Consider the following 15,614-nt stretch of genomic DNA (forward strand, 5'->3'; position numbering starts at 1 on the left):
CCCCGTATGTTACGGAGAGGTCGCCATCTTGAAAAACCGAGTGTTGTCTGTAGTTGATGTTCAACGGTTGTTTGTGCATATTGCAAATCAATTTCTAGGTAAAAAACCCAATTTGTGGTGAAATTAACCTTAATTGTGCATGGCATGTTAATTTTATTCAGCTTTTCGTGATTTCTTTGCACTTGCATAACGTTTGTATGGACTACAAGATCAAGACCTCGAAAAATACCGTATTATGATTGAGGTTGTGTTCACTTTCAATAGATTTTGCAGTCGTACCATGTGGAGGTTGACTTTGTCAAAGGCGGCCAGGGTTAAACCTTTGCAAGGTTTAACACCCTCCTTGCAAGTTGCAGGTGAGGTTCTTTTCTTATAACAAACAGCCTCTACTGATGTACCGTAGACGATATTTGAATTCACTCCATTTAACCTTATATACTTATATGCATTACCCAGATATTTCAAATTTCTTAAATCAGCTAGACTGATAAGCAGTAAAACTAAGAAATATTCTAGTTGTTTAATCTGGATTTGTTGAGTATGAAAAATTAGATGTTCCATTTATTATCTACACCCCCCCCCCCCCCCGCCCCCTCTGCAACAAAGCCAACAAACCTTGGAATCTCGGGATGTAAACTTCATAGGTGCCAGCTGCCAAAAACTAGGTTGTCAGAATCTGCCCTCCTTAGGGGTTGGGAGTGGTGGATAAAAAATAAAATGATGGAGTGTCCCATTTGTCCCATTTGTCCCATTTGTGTCCCATGAGTGTCCCATACTCAATAATTTCGCTTTAGTGTATCTGTAGTCTCTCTTCGTAACTGTTGTTAATTATTATTTGTAATATCGTTAGCTTATTAGTTGTCTTTAGTCATTGTTGTCAATTCTAGTCTCTTTAGTTCTCTTGTTACCTTCAGTTGTATTTAGTTGTACCTAGTTGTATATTAATAACTCGTCCAAACATGACCTGCCTAGATTAGCTCAGCTATCCACGGGCATGTTATAATTGTAATTTTAATTTGATAACAAATAAAATGTATGTATTTTATGGGCAATCGCAGTCGGTACATGCTTGTTATGGAGGCTGCCAACTGCAAATAGGGAGAGCAGTATATGCTGTGGTTGTATACGAAGCGCAGCCTGCAGACTGGGTTCAAAATGCAGACTGAAAACAAGATGTGTGTTCCATAAAGTGAATTATGCTATCACTTACTACGATTATCAGTTGAGTAAGGCGGACGAAAGTTTGGTCACCAAGTTTTAACGTAAAAATCGTGTTGTTGTCACGAGCAACTGGCTCCGTATCCATTGGCAACTTGTCGGCCTTTGACGTCAATTGACAGCAAAGCGCGCGAAATTGTAGGCGACGCGACAGGCGACCAACGGCTGTTGATATTATTACCAGCGGAAACGAGGTAAGTTGCCCGTGACAACAACACGATTTTACGTTAAAACTTGGTGACCAAACTTTCGTCCCGCCTTACTCAACTGATAATCGTAGTATTTAGGCATAGGATGAAAACAGTTTTGTATTCTCAGTCTGCATTTTGTACCTTGTCTGCAGTCTTCATTTAATTTGCAAAACCCAAACTAGACAGCCTGCTTCTAGGCTAGCGCTTTCTATACAATTATGTACAAGCAACTTACCAAGGCTGTGGCCTAAGAAAAATTACGATGAGCCCAAAGGTTCCTAACCATGAAATCCTGGGTGCCCACCCCTTAAGCTTATATGAAAAAAGCAAGTTTTTCTAGCCGCCCAAAGTCAAAAGTTAGTTGCCTGTGGCACCCAGGTGCTTCTAGAGTACAACCTTGCTTACTGTGTTATTATTCATCACATATTTATTTCAGCTCAACATTATGCAACTGCTCCAGCTCCTGAAAAAATTGAAGTCTTTGTAAATGACAAAAGTCTGTTAGTTGATCCCGGAATAACGGTATTACAGGTAAGTAAGAAAACATTCCATACGCATTCAGCAGGTAATGAATGGCTGACACGTTCAGTTTCTTTACATTCAAGCTATTTATATGTTACCACAATTATTAATTAATTTGGTAATCAATACTCTGCTAGATCTTTGGTGTCAGCCACCTACTTCATGAAACTAGCCCTCTACTTCCTAAATTAATAAGAACCCGCTAAAGAGTTAAATGTCATGGTGTCTCAGCCACTTTTGTGGTCCATCAGTCCATTGCGGGTGTACAATGCATGAGCACTCAAATCTGGCTCTTGAGCTGTGTTAATGCATTATTTATTGTACTGTGGATCAAAGAAATGCATCATTTTTGTAATGCTGTACAGCATATGAAAAGTAAAATTGTATCATTATTTTATTTTGGCTTGTACAAGTGATGTATTTGATATCTTTGGTTGTTGTCCCTGTGTTTGTTTAGGCCTGTGCGATGGCTGGTGTAGAAATTCCAAGGTTTTGCTATCATGACAGACTTTCTGTGGCTGGGAATTGTCGCATGTGCCTTGTTGAGGTGGAGAGATCCATTAAGGTTAGTTATACTCAATCTTTTGTCTTTGCCATTCCATATTTCTTGTGAGTACTTCTCGTGAACCATTTAATTTTAACCCTGTTATTTCCTGATTATGATTAATTTTATACAATAATTGTATAAACATTGACATTGTCAAGCAGACCAGACACAGGACTACCTTTATAAGAAATAATCAGCTTTTCAGTAGCAAGAAGGCTCTCTTATTATGGTTTATGCAAGCAGTGATTTGTGAGCCAGTGGTGAGGGCAGAAGGTGGACTTTCTTTCTCTGCATCCATTTCTATCACTGGCTTCACTGCTTGCACAAACCTAAACCCAAACAGGGGTCCCTGTCCACAGGCAAAATGTTGCAGTTCATGTACATGTGTGTATGTTTTGGTTCAATTTTACCCTTGGTATAATTTGGTATTTTCCTTTGTTCTGGTGTATGGTGATGTACCATTAACTTAGTATAAATCTACTAGTGTTCTATAACAAATGTCATTCTTTTATTTGCTATGCTACTCACTAGCTTTTAGCTGTAGGTAGTGAGTACATGTAGCCTAGTGGTGTGTGGCTGTTAACAAAACTGCAGCCATTTCTTTGCATTTTTGAGCTGTCTGTGAAGAAGATTTAGATAAAGTTTTGAATGACTAGTAGATTTATACTAAAACAATTAGACTATTCACTCACCATTTCTATGAGTGATGAAACTGTTGAGCTCACACTACTTTGTTTTTGGAAAATACCAAATTGTACCGAGGCTATTGAACAGCAACAGAGATGTCAGCAAATTCTCAGAACTTGTGTTAGACAAATGCATGACTATAGTTAAGAAGAAATGATATTTCAATTTAAACATGTCTTTTGTTTTAGCCTGTTGCATCTTGTGCAATGCCAGTAATGAAAGGGATGAAGGTCAAGACAGACTCACCAATGACAAGAAAAGCAAGGTAACAGATCAGTACTTACATGTAGTTTTTATTAACCGAGCAGGAGGTCTGTGTGTAAGAATCGTGAATGAGGTCATGAGTACAGACCAAATGCAGTGAGGTCTAACTTGTGTTTGGTCTGTACTCACGACCGTTCTTTGGCCTGTGATGATACTCTTGTGTGGCAGAGTTGGACTTCTGTTCCTTCCATCATTATCCTTCTTATCTGATGTTGTTAATTACAGGGTATGATTACAGCCTGAAAATGAATACATTGTAGATACAACATAGATACTTGTAATGTACACTGGTACATTTTATCCTCCTTTGAAACACACATGCTGATTTTATGCACATGCACATTTGCTGGTGGACCTTACATGTGTATACCTGGGATGCGTGGTGGCCTCATGGTTAGTGCACTCAACTCTGGATCGAGCGGGCTGGGTTCGAGCCCTGGCTGCAGACATTGTGTTGTGTTGTTGGGCAAGACACCATACTTTCACAGTGCCTCTCTCCACCTAGGTGTATAAATGGGTACTTATGAACTAGCATCCTATCCAGGGGGGAGTAGAAATACTCCTATGTAATCACTTCATGCAACAGAAACCAGCCAAGTGCAAGTTGGGTCATATGCAAACCTTACCTTACCTTCACATGTGTACATGTATATTATTTATTTGTCACTAGGGAGGGTGTGATGGAGTTTTTGTTGGTGAATCATCCACTGGACTGTCCCATCTGTGATCAAGGTGGAGAGTGTGACCTTCAGGATCAGTCAATGGCTTTTGGTAGTGACAGAAGCAGATTTGTAGACAACAGATTTTCAGGAAAAAGGTACAGTAGGGGTTGGATGTAAGGCAATTGTCAAACCTCGATTACCAGCCGCTGTTCAAGAAAGTGGCTTAAATTGAGCCTACGAGAACTACTAAAATGAATTCACAGATCCAGAGTACCTTTGATCCTCCATTTCAAAGTCAAATCTTCAACTGAATATTGAGTCATTTAACTGACATCCACCCTATAATCATATCTCTATTGGATTGTGAAAGTAAATCCTTTAAATACAGTGGAAATCATAGAGGTCCATGCTGTTCTGTGCAGTTGCCCCCTTCCCCATGAAGGCCAACACCCATTTATACAACTACAGTGTTGGATGAGAAAAATAATTAATTTCTGCAAGAGTCAAGTACTTTGCCCAAAAATATTCATTGTACATGTACATGTTCATGTAACATACATATCTTTTCCAGCTGAAGTTCACACTCGCAAGCTGTAATTAATTTTGTTTTATCTCCAAAGGGCTGTTGAAGACAAAAATGTAGGGCCACTGATAAAAACTATCATGACACGGTGCATTCACTGCACCAGATGCATTAGGTAAGGGAAATTTCAAATAGATCAACCTGTAATTTCTCTTCACTTTGGTAATTACATGTTCATTTCCACACAGACAGGTGACAGGAGTATAAAATATTCTCACTCTGATAATCCCCATGAAATCTCACCCATGCACTTGTAATGCAATTATGCTTCAAATTATTACCCCAATGGATTTACCTTATTTATGGATGTACCTTAAGTCTCTGGAGGCCTCCCTTGCCTATAAATGTAGGGGCATTAATTCAGATTTTTTGCTTCTTTTGTCTACAGTAGTTTTGTAGTCGTAAGTTGTATCCAGTTTTTTTACCCAGCCACTGCCACTTCAGTGAAGTGTTTTTATTTTGCCCACCTCTGTTGTTGGATCTTCTGCCCATGCCACATCAAGATTGCTATCCATTTCTTAGCTTTGCCTGGGTAGTGAGTGTCTATATTCTTGGCAAGAATGATTTACTATTATCAATGAGGTGTTCAGTGACATGTACCGGTAATTTATAACCAAATTCTTGGATTGTTTGGCAATCAGAAAGGAGAATTTTTACTTTGAGCATCACTTGGAGGGTTGAAAAATTAACTGATTTCATTGCCCTGGCTTGTACATGTAATCAATACATTCAAAAATTTCCCTGAGCTTAGTGGATTCTAGAAGGAAAAAAAAGACTACTATAAAAATACAGTAAGGAAATATAAACTAAATCGAGAGGCAGGACACATGCAATTTTGTTTGTATCTTACAAGAAATAAGACAGAACAAACCAACACTGAGAGGCTGTTTCAATTTCAGGTTTGCCAGTGAGATTGCTGGTGTAGATGATCTGGGTACAACTGGAAGAGGGAATGACATGCAAGTTGGAACATATGTGGAGAAAATGTTTAAGTCAGAGCTGTCAGGAAACATTGTTGGTGTGTGAAGTGGCCATTTAAGATATTAATAAATGATTGATTGACTGACTGACTGACTGACTGATTGATTGACTGATTGATTGATTGATTGATTGATTGATCGATCGATCGATCAGGGTTTGTACGGGTCCTGGAAAACCTGGACAGTCCTGGAATTTTATTGTGGCATTTTCCAGGACTGGAAAGTCCTGGAAAAGGGCTACTGGTCCCGGAAAGGTCTGGAAATCTGTTAAAGTCAAGTAAAAAAAAAACATGAAATGTATGGCAGACAGTAAGGAGAATTAACATTAAGATAATGGGAGTGAAAGGGTTAATGTGAATTTTAGAGTCCTGGAAAAATCAATCTGAGTCCTGGAAAAGTCCTGGAAATTTTTTTCTGAAAAAAGTTACGAACCCTGTTGATTGATTGATTGATTGATTGGTTGATTGATTGATTGGTTGATTGATTGATTGGTTGATTGGTTGATTGATGGGTTGGTTGATTGATTGATTGATTGACTGACTGATTGGTTGGTTGATTGATTGATTGACTTGTTGATTGATTGATTGATCAATTGATTGATTGATCAATTGATTTGCTTGCTTGCTTGCATGATTAACTGACTGATTGATTTAGATTTTGTAATTTAAAAAGTTTGAAAACAGAAATAGAACATTTGGATGACTTGGTTTTGGGGTTCTTGCACAAAACTACATGAAATGTACAGTTGTATACTTATTCAACTAAGGCACTATAATATAAAATTTACATTATCTTATAGATCTATGCCCAGTTGGAGCCCTCACATCAAAACCATATGCATTTACAGCCAGACCCTGGGAACTCAGGTACATAATTTTGTACAGTTTTGTTTTGTATGTATCATTGTGTGGACATTGTACATGTTTCTGCAGTGTAGATGGATACCGGTTATGTTGGAGTACCACTAATGACTCTCTATGCTTGTGTATTAACTGGCAGTAGCCAGACTAAAGTTCTTATCAAGGTAATATCAGAAAAAAAAAACATTTTTTTTGCATTTTTTTTTATATAAAATATAATTATATTATATAAATTCAATTTTTACCAAGGCAAGGCCCTTGAATTGCTTGTTACTACATGTAGCTACAGCCCTATATTATTAATCATCTAGTTGTGATTCTTGTAGGAAAACTGATTCTGTGGATGTGATGGATGCTGTAGGAAGTAATATTGTAGTAAACACAAGATGTGGTGAAGTCATGAGGATTCTACCGAGGCTGAATGAGGTAGGACACCCTTCAGTGCATTTGCTGTTGAGCCAAGTTGGTCATTCAGCTTGGGAAATGCTCGTTAAATTTAAAGTTAAGTTAAATTTACAAGCCAAATATAAATACTTTGATTACAAGAACAAGTAAGACAAATGTATCTTATGAAAGGCATTTTGAAGTCATGGTTTCTGTCCTTCTAGGATATAAATGAAGAGTGGATTTCAGACAAGACAAGGTAAGGCTAACTGGAGTAGGCATGAGTGAATGATCAATTTCTGATTATATGCAAGGAGCAACGACTCAAAGTGCTGCTCGGCCGTCCGGGACAATTAGATTATCTTTCCAGGCAAGGAACGTTTCATTCTCACTTACCTGATGGGCATTAGCAAGGCATGGGGAAGGGCCCAAACAAGTTGTCTGCCAGCTAAATAAAAAAAAGGTAGACTTGGACTTGCTCAGGGCAAGCAAAATTTGAGAGCTGCTTCTTCGAAGAGCAAGCTGGAATTTAAGTTTTTTTTAGCCCTGCTTTATGACGTACTTTTGTCACTGAGTTTGCATGGAGGACTCAAGAAAGAAAACCTCTAAGATCAGGTTATGAAAATAATGGGCTAATTTAAGAGGGCTTGATGAGTGCCAACATGCTTACAGAGTAAATACAGTTAAATGGAGGCCAGAAAAACCTGCAAAAAAGAAAAATCCTTTGGGAAATAAAATATGAAGAGAATCTTGGTTTTGAACCTCAGCTCAAGCTCCAATGATTAGGATTTTCTTATGGGACCTTTACAATGTACACAGCTAAAAGCAACTGCCAAATGAAATCTGTAAAACTAAGGAGGAAAAAAATTACTGGACTAACAGAATGAGGTTGGTTCTGAGGCCTAGATGACTGCCACATGATAGACATGTACCCTGCCTTTTATACCCCAGTATCACTACCCACAACAGGGCTGTCATTAAGTTTTAATTCACCTGTAGCCTCGTTCTCCACATCCATAACAAACTTGTTACTTTGTGGGTGAATTCTATCAACAACAGGCAGTTTCATCCATAGCATCAAGGGAAAATCAACCATACTCGACCATAACAGGTGTTGCGGGTTACAGCCCTTAATGACAGCCCTTCACAATGCAGCTGGTCTAGTACCCATGCCCTGTTGTGTCACATTCCGACAAGACTTTTATAATTGCATGTGTTACCAGTAAACTAGAGATTCTACTTTACTTTAATACCAATAAAAGCCTGTCTTGACACAGGTATTCCTATGATGGGCTGAAACGACAGCGTCTCACTAAACCGATGGTCAAAGATGACAAAGGGAACCTGATGCCCTGCACATGGGAGGAAGCTCTGGTGGAAGTTGCTCAGAAACTATCCGAGGTCAAGGGTAATGAAGTAGCAGCTGTCGCTGGGGGATTTGCCGATGCTGAGGCCTTGGTGGCTTTGAAAGACTTGCTTAACAAGTTTGACAGTGAGGGGTTGTACACTGAGGAAGGATTTCCATCAGATGGAGCAGGGTGAGTTATTACTGACAGTGCTGTGTTAACTCGTGAGTACCCTGGTGTTCAAAGCTCTCCTTAAAGGAATCTTGAATGACAAAACCTTGTAAAGGCCATGAAGTAACTTTGTAGCCTACTTGCAAAGGTTTGCTACTTGTAATATGATTTTATTCTACTAGTAAACTGGAAGGACCACTAGCAAATTCTTGATGCAATTGTCTTCCGTTGGACTGACTATATCTAATACACAAAGTGCTCTCTCTGTTTTGATCCAGACTTCAAAGTCTTTCTTTGATGGCCAGGCTATTAGCCAGATGGGTGCCCAGGCATCCTGTGGATGGCCACTTTCTAAAGAAAATTGTTTTAATTATGTTTCATATTGGATGGCCTTTTTTCAAATTCTGGCTAAAAGCCTGTTGGTGGCACATTGTCATCATTCTCAATCTTGAGGATTTCATGTCTCTGCAAGGAGTGTGTATTGCTTGTGTAGTGTAGTTAAGGTGAAGCATTTAATTGTGCCTTTTAGGACTGACTTCAGATCCAGTTACATCATGAATAGCACCATCGCAGGAATTGAGGCAAGTGGTCAACACAAAATCTAACCTTATCCAACAGCTATAGACTTCAGGAATCAATTCTACTATGGCTAGGTTCTCTTGACCTCATGAGAGTACTGTAGATAATAATCAACCGCAGTAGGGAGACCTTCTATACATGTATTGGACAGGTCTTAATTTGAAAATAGCGATGAGAGCTTCATTTATATAAAATGATGTTTTGCAAGTTTATATCACATCTACTGAGTTGGTTCATTACTGTTTAAAACCATCTAACGTAAAATAGCTGGGAAATTAAAGGTTGAACTATTTCTTTCAGGATGCAGATGTATTGCTGATTGTCGGGGCTAACCCCAGATATGAAGCCCCTCTGGTGAATGCCCGTATCCGCAAGGGGTATGGAAGTAATGTTAATTGTATAATATGAGTTACTGTCGTGACGTACAGACATGTGAGCGAAGACAGAGTTATTCCATTGAAAAGTCCCTGAAAAATCGCCACATCCTTGGAAAGTCCTTGAAAATGAAAAGAAATAGGTTTTCTCTGTGAAAACTCCTTGAATTTTCGAGTCAGTGGGATAAAAAAGAACTTTTGACAATACGGGAGTTGAGTTCAGTAATCCCACCTTCAATGGGGTCTCGAGTATTCTGTATTTTGTCTCCTCCCCTCCCCCCTCACTTAAAGGAGCTCAGTCATGGCATTTTCAGTTATTTGGCCGTGTAATAAAGTTACTTAAGACTGAAGGAAACCTGAAAATGGCAGTTTTACGAAAACACCAAAAATTAAACAAATAAAGGAACGTGGTTGGTTAAGGATGGAGGATTACGATCAACGAACTTGAAAAATTTAGGCTGAACTTTTCCAAATGCGAAACAGTGACGTAGCTCCTTTAAAGAAACTTTACGTGTGATTCTGAATGAAATGAGTCCTCGAATATCAGGGAAGTTGACCTTGAAAAGTCCTTGTAAAAACTGTCTGAAGGTACAATGTAGGAAGCGTTTGGTTGACACTTGAGTAACGGATTGATGTTACTTGTTCTTGTAGTCCACTGGAGCATCCTCAGGAATCTTTTCTACTCCTATGTGGGGAGGACACAGAGTATCTTGCTCATGCCAAACTACTGCTATCTGTCTCTTCACTGCACATTCAACGCCAGCGCTTCTAGACGCATGCGTAATAATTTATGGTAATTATTGTATGATAATTTTTTATCCTAGGTGGATGCACAATGACCTCCAAGTTGCTCTTGTTGGTACAAAAGTGGACCTCACATACACTTATGAGGTGTGAAATCTTTGTATTGTTCTGTGTCTTGTCGCATTTGACTCTTTCAGCAGTATGTATATTTTTGTGGTTTATAATTTAATGATCTTTATATCTTTCAGTATCTTGGTGATACGGCTAGCAGCCTGAAAGAGATTGTATCTGGGGGACATGCGTTTTCAAAGGTGTTGTAAACACAAAGTATTCCTGATCCATTTATATAAGTCGGTAAAGGTTTTTGGTTGGTTGTCGTTAACTGTATTCAGGTGGGTTTACTTTCAGAAGAAATTTTGCGCTTCGGAAATGGTTGGGCTTCGTTTTAAAGGCGTTTCAAGTGCGAAGAATTGTTGGGCCGGGGGGGGGGGGGGGGAGGGTATGTAATAAGACGACACGTTTTAGAAGGGAAAAGACTTGCTTACCAAGTTTGACAGTGAGGGGTTGTACACTGAGGAAGGATTTCCATCAGATGGAGCAGGGTGAGTTATTACTGACAGTGCTGTGTTAACTTTTACTAAACAGAACGATGTGAAACAAAAAATATGTCATACAGTTGTTAACTGAACATTAAAATCCCTAAACAACTGGACAGCCTGTTGTAATGGATTTTTTTTTAACACAATTGTATGAAATCTTATTTTTCTTAACAAGCGACTGCGTATGTTGTACACCGTTAGGCTTATTCCTAAGGGCCTCATTATGGGAAGAATTTTTTTTGTCTCAGATTTGGGTTATTTTGAGGAATTTTGTGATATTGTCCACATTTCCAACGCTTGTTTTCTCGCAGTTTTAACACCCTTTCAAACTCTAACTGTAGGTTTTGGCCAATGCTGAGCGCCCCATGATATTGGTGGGGAATACCATTCTTCAGGGACACGAAGGTGCTGCAGTACATCAAGTAGTAGCTGATATGTCGCACAAGTTGAAGAGTTCTAAGAAAGTCGAGAAAGACTGGAAGGTCCTTAATGTGCTACACAGGGTATGTAAAAATCCACGAATTATGCCCCTCACCACATCCGATGAATTGGATTTCACGACTGTTGCACACGTTTCATTCTCGTCCCTTGAGCTGCCTGCCCCTCTTCATGGTTAGTTAACCACTTAGGGCTGCCATAGGTTAGAAAAAAAGTCTTTGAGGTCAGGGAAAACCTAGAGAATTTTATCTGAGTTAAGGAAAATTGAAATTTTGAGGAAAAGACAAGAAAAATTGAAATTGTAACACCTTTGATTCAAGATCATTGAACGCTGGAAGAAACGTTTTAGGTAACTGTGACTGTAATTATTGTAAAGCGCTATTGAGCTAAAAGGAAATAGCGTTATTTAACAATTAGACCCGTGGCCCTTGAGGGCGAAGGGTCTAATTGTTTTAGTATCACCCAACTAGTCTGACAGAAAAGGTAATAATAAAGTTAGCAAATGCAAGTTGAAGAAATATTTATTTGAGAATAAAACGAAAGAAAGCGTCACGCTCGATTGCGCCAATTTCGCTACTCGAGGACTATTACTAATAGTCCTCTAGTAGCGTAGCCAATTAAAATGCAGGATTTGCATTAGTCCTCTAGTTGGGTGATACCAAATTAATATTATAAACAGGGTTCGTACGGGTCCTGGAAAACCTGGAAAGTCCTGGATTTTTATTATGGCATTTTCTAGGAGTGGAAAGTCCTGGAAAAAGGCTTATGGTCCCGGAAAGTTCTGGATATCTGTTTAACTCGAGTAAAAAGAAAATATGTGTGTGACTTGAAGGTAACTCTGAAAATTACCAAAAAAAAATTGCTGAATATACCGTCTTCAAGCCAGATTGTTTCTTTTCGACAGGTGGCCAGCCAAGTCGCGGCTCTGGATATTGGATACAAGCCTGGAGTCAACAAAATGACAGAGAAACCCAAACTGCTGTTCTTGCTGGGCGCTGTAAGTTAACTTTTGACGCGTCTGACAAAATGTAACTTGAAAACGAAAACCAAAGTTAGCAATCAAATGCCAATCACGGCGTAGAATATTGTAATAAACCAATCAGAAAGTTCTCAAATCAAGAACAAGTTAAAACATATAGCCAGGAAAACACGTAACTTGTGGCGAGCGCGGGAAGACGCGTAAACAATCGCGAGGTGATTGGCCGAGAAGACGCGCTATACCCTGATTGGCTAGAGCTCGGTACAAGAGAATTTTTAAACCACATATAAATCTTGAAAAATACGAGTTTGCTTTGAATTAAAAACGTGGTGGAACTCGGCCATATCTTCACCATCTATTGGTGTGTCATGAACTCACAATGTGACCAGCTCCCAGTTGGCTTGATAGCTCAGTTGGTAGAGCACTGCACCGGTATCGCAGAGGTCGTACATTTGACTCACGTTCAAGCCTTAGTGTTTTTCAGGCGTTATTTTGCAACTGCCTACATAACTGGAATGATCTCTAGTATGTTTAAATTCTCAGTTCGTTACCTGTTTTTAAATTCATGATAATCTTGTTCTCCACCCGAACAGGATGCTGGTCTTGTGAAGCGGGAAGATCTTCTAAAAGACTGTTTTATTGTGTATCAAGGTGCGTGACTATTTGCGACCTTTTTTTAATGTAAATTGAACGTGTGCTACTTGGCCTTGATCTTGTCAAGTCCCCACCCCTCTCCCGCAGTTCTAACTGACCTTGCCGCTGCTCGTTTCAGGTCACCATGGCGACCATGGCGCACACATCGCTGACGTCGTCCTGCCCGGTGCAGCGTACACAGAGAAGACCGCCACTTACGTAAACACAGAGGGGAGGGCCCAGCAGACCAGAAGGGCTGTCACGCCACCCGTGTACGCGCGTGACGATTGGAAGATCATCAGAGCGCTGTCAGAGGTGAGATTCTAATATTTAGCCCAGTACATCTCTTCTTTACTCGGTGGTCTAATTAAATCGAACTTTGTTCCCCTGGAAACAGATCGCGGGTAATACCCTTCCATACGACAACTTAGAAGAAGTCAGACGAAGACTCTCCGAGCTGTCTCCGAACCTGACTCGGTATGGTGACGTAGAGGAGGCGAACTTCTTCAACTTAGCTCTGGGTTTGATGCAGGTAAGAGTAATAGGTAACTACGAGTGATCAGCACCTCTAGACTATAATCAAGAATCACTGAAATGACTCAGCTTTGGCGCCGTTACTTCTATATTTATGTTCTCGAGATCGATATCGTGTTGATGCAAAGGTCAGTGGCTAACACAATTTTTCCTACTGTTGACGAACGTGTTCACCCAGACCTTTTCGCCGTTAGAAACGCGTGGAAAGAGAATTTCCCGCCACGGGAAAACGGCGGTAAAAAGGTTTTGCCGCCAGAGAAAGACGCGCACAAGTGAACAGTCAATTCTGATTGGTTAGTTTAAATATTGCTAGATGCTGATTGGTTAGTCTTCTCCATGTGAATGTCGTGTTCCTTCTCTCTGTTCATGTGTACAATTTATTTGCTGTTATTGAGCCGTCTTTTTCTTTTTTTTTTGGCAACTTCAGGGCTCTAAAGCACAATCGTTGAAGCAACCCCTGCAGCCAAGTATTCTGGAACTGAAGGATTTCTACATGACGGACGCCATAAGCCGTGCTTCGCAGACCATGGCTAAATGTGTAAACGCCGTACAAACAATGAAGTGAAAGCTGTGGAGAGAAAAAAAAGAAGAAACTACCAATTTGTAAATAGGCCGTTTGAGGAAGCCATTTACACGCCGCCAAGACAAGCACTGTTACAGTAATTGATGGGCTTTATAATTTTCTGTATCAAAATGGTTTCCGTCGTAGGCTTGTGAGAAACAAAATATATGCGTCAATCATTAGGCAACAAGAGAGCCTACCACAGACAACCAGAGATGTAGCCTTTAGATATGACTATCACGGAAAATACATTTTATAAAGTTGTCCATTTTTTAAGTGCTTGGAATACCTATTCCAAATATATGTTTCGTGTTCAGACAAGATGAAAGTTGAGTATTTCCAACCAATTGTGAGACTACGTTGAATAAATATTTCAATTGTTATCAAAGCAGCCAAGAACCAACTCAAAGTTCTTAAAGATTAGGAGCGCTACAATTCTACGAAAAGTCGTTCAGAGCTGAAAATGTTTCACATTCAAATCCCGATTTAAACGAAGCATTTGGTAACTTAGTAAACTGGCGGGCTGTGTGTAAAATTGAAGAGTTGTTATAGTCTGTCAGATTATTTTTGTATAGTTTCATTCGTTTACACGAGTGATGGTGGCAGCATGTAATAAAATGAGTTAAGTCGTATGTGATAACGTCTTTTTTGTAGGAATCTTATCTCAAACTTATCGTGGGAGGCGCAGCTGGCCTTATGGTTAGTGCGTTCGTCTCTGGATCGTACGGTCCGATTTTGAGCCCTGGCCGAGGACATTGTGTTGTGTTCTTTGTCTGGTCTGAAGAGCCACTTGGCTCGCATGCAGACTTAACCTACCTTATCAAACATTCTGCGTATTGAAATGGGAAATAAACACAGCCTGAGAAATATTGATGTACGCAAAACGTCGTTAGGAATTCGGTTACGTTTGCGGGATTTTTCAAGCCTTTCTTCCGCGATTATATAAATGTAGACTTCGGCCATCCCTGGCATTTTCTCAGATTTCATTGACTAATAATAACCCACCAAGGATTAAGGATGGAGAAGATGGAGTACTATGCACAAGGTCAAGAAATTGAGACCGACCGACCGACCGACCGACCCAGGGCCGCGGTCATAGGCGCTGACCAAAAACATCGCGGCCTCTGGTGACGAGAATGATTTATCTCGTAGGACAATCTCGTACCTCGTACCTCACTTTTTGGTCGTGGGAGATCTTGATTCGAGTCTAGAAAACGATTGCATAGATAACAGAACCCACGTTTCTTTTGAACACGTGGCCTGGACACGATAAGTGTGGCTACACCCGTAATTCATCATATCCCAACACATCTCGCGAATGTGATTCGAAGAGGAATAAACGCCCTTTTGCGTTCTTCCAAGCTGATTTTGCAGAAGTGTGAAGAGACCATATTCTGTACTAATTTGGTTTGGTTCTGCACACGCGTTAATACATATAGTAACGTTCTATTCTCGCGCTCACGTGTGCGCGGTTGAGCTAGTTGGATTTCTATTCCCGTTCGTGGAACGTCTTCTTCGGAAGCTACGTATGTAGAAACACACTTGAAAAGTTCAGCGAGTTTCGTTTTGTCGAGCACGAATCGGCTGACCTTCGCTTCACGAATCGAGCGATGCAATGTAAAATTATCTTGAATATCGCGCGCGCAGAACTGAATCACAGGAGTTGATTACTTTACGTCACAGTCAATCAGTCGGGTTGTTGGCGAAGCCCTTAGACGTTTAAGAACTATTCAGTATTCCTACCGTCGATCGCGATG

General features: G+C 40.0%; 1 protein-coding gene across 1 annotated transcript; it reads left to right on the forward strand.

The window, feature by feature from the left end:
• The first annotated feature begins 2 nt into the window (after positions 1 to 2).
• LOC145486513 (NADH-ubiquinone oxidoreductase 75 kDa subunit, mitochondrial-like) lies at positions 3 to 14,489 on the forward strand. The gene is made up of 22 exons (XM_081465190.1): positions 3 to 98; positions 265 to 356; positions 1,846 to 1,940; positions 2,389 to 2,496; positions 3,354 to 3,430; positions 4,100 to 4,246; positions 4,712 to 4,789; positions 5,574 to 5,692; positions 6,454 to 6,520; positions 6,841 to 6,940; positions 7,123 to 7,157; positions 8,176 to 8,436; positions 8,945 to 8,996; positions 9,295 to 9,371; positions 10,193 to 10,259; positions 10,361 to 10,423; positions 11,053 to 11,214; positions 12,054 to 12,146; positions 12,722 to 12,779; positions 12,901 to 13,076; positions 13,159 to 13,293; positions 13,723 to 14,489. The coding sequence occupies exons 2-22, from the start codon at positions 281 to 283 to the stop codon at positions 13,858 to 13,860; spliced, it is 2,184 nt and encodes a 727-aa protein (XP_081321316.1). The 5' UTR covers positions 3 to 98; positions 265 to 280; the 3' UTR covers positions 13,861 to 14,489.
• Positions 14,490 to 15,614: the final 1,125 nt, after the last annotated feature.

Source organism: Orbicella franksi, chromosome 5 (genome assembly GCF_964199315.1).
Source record: "Orbicella franksi chromosome 5, jaOrbFran1.1, whole genome shotgun sequence".
In the NCBI taxonomy this organism is placed as follows: Eukaryota; Metazoa; Cnidaria; class Anthozoa; order Scleractinia; family Merulinidae; genus Orbicella; species Orbicella franksi.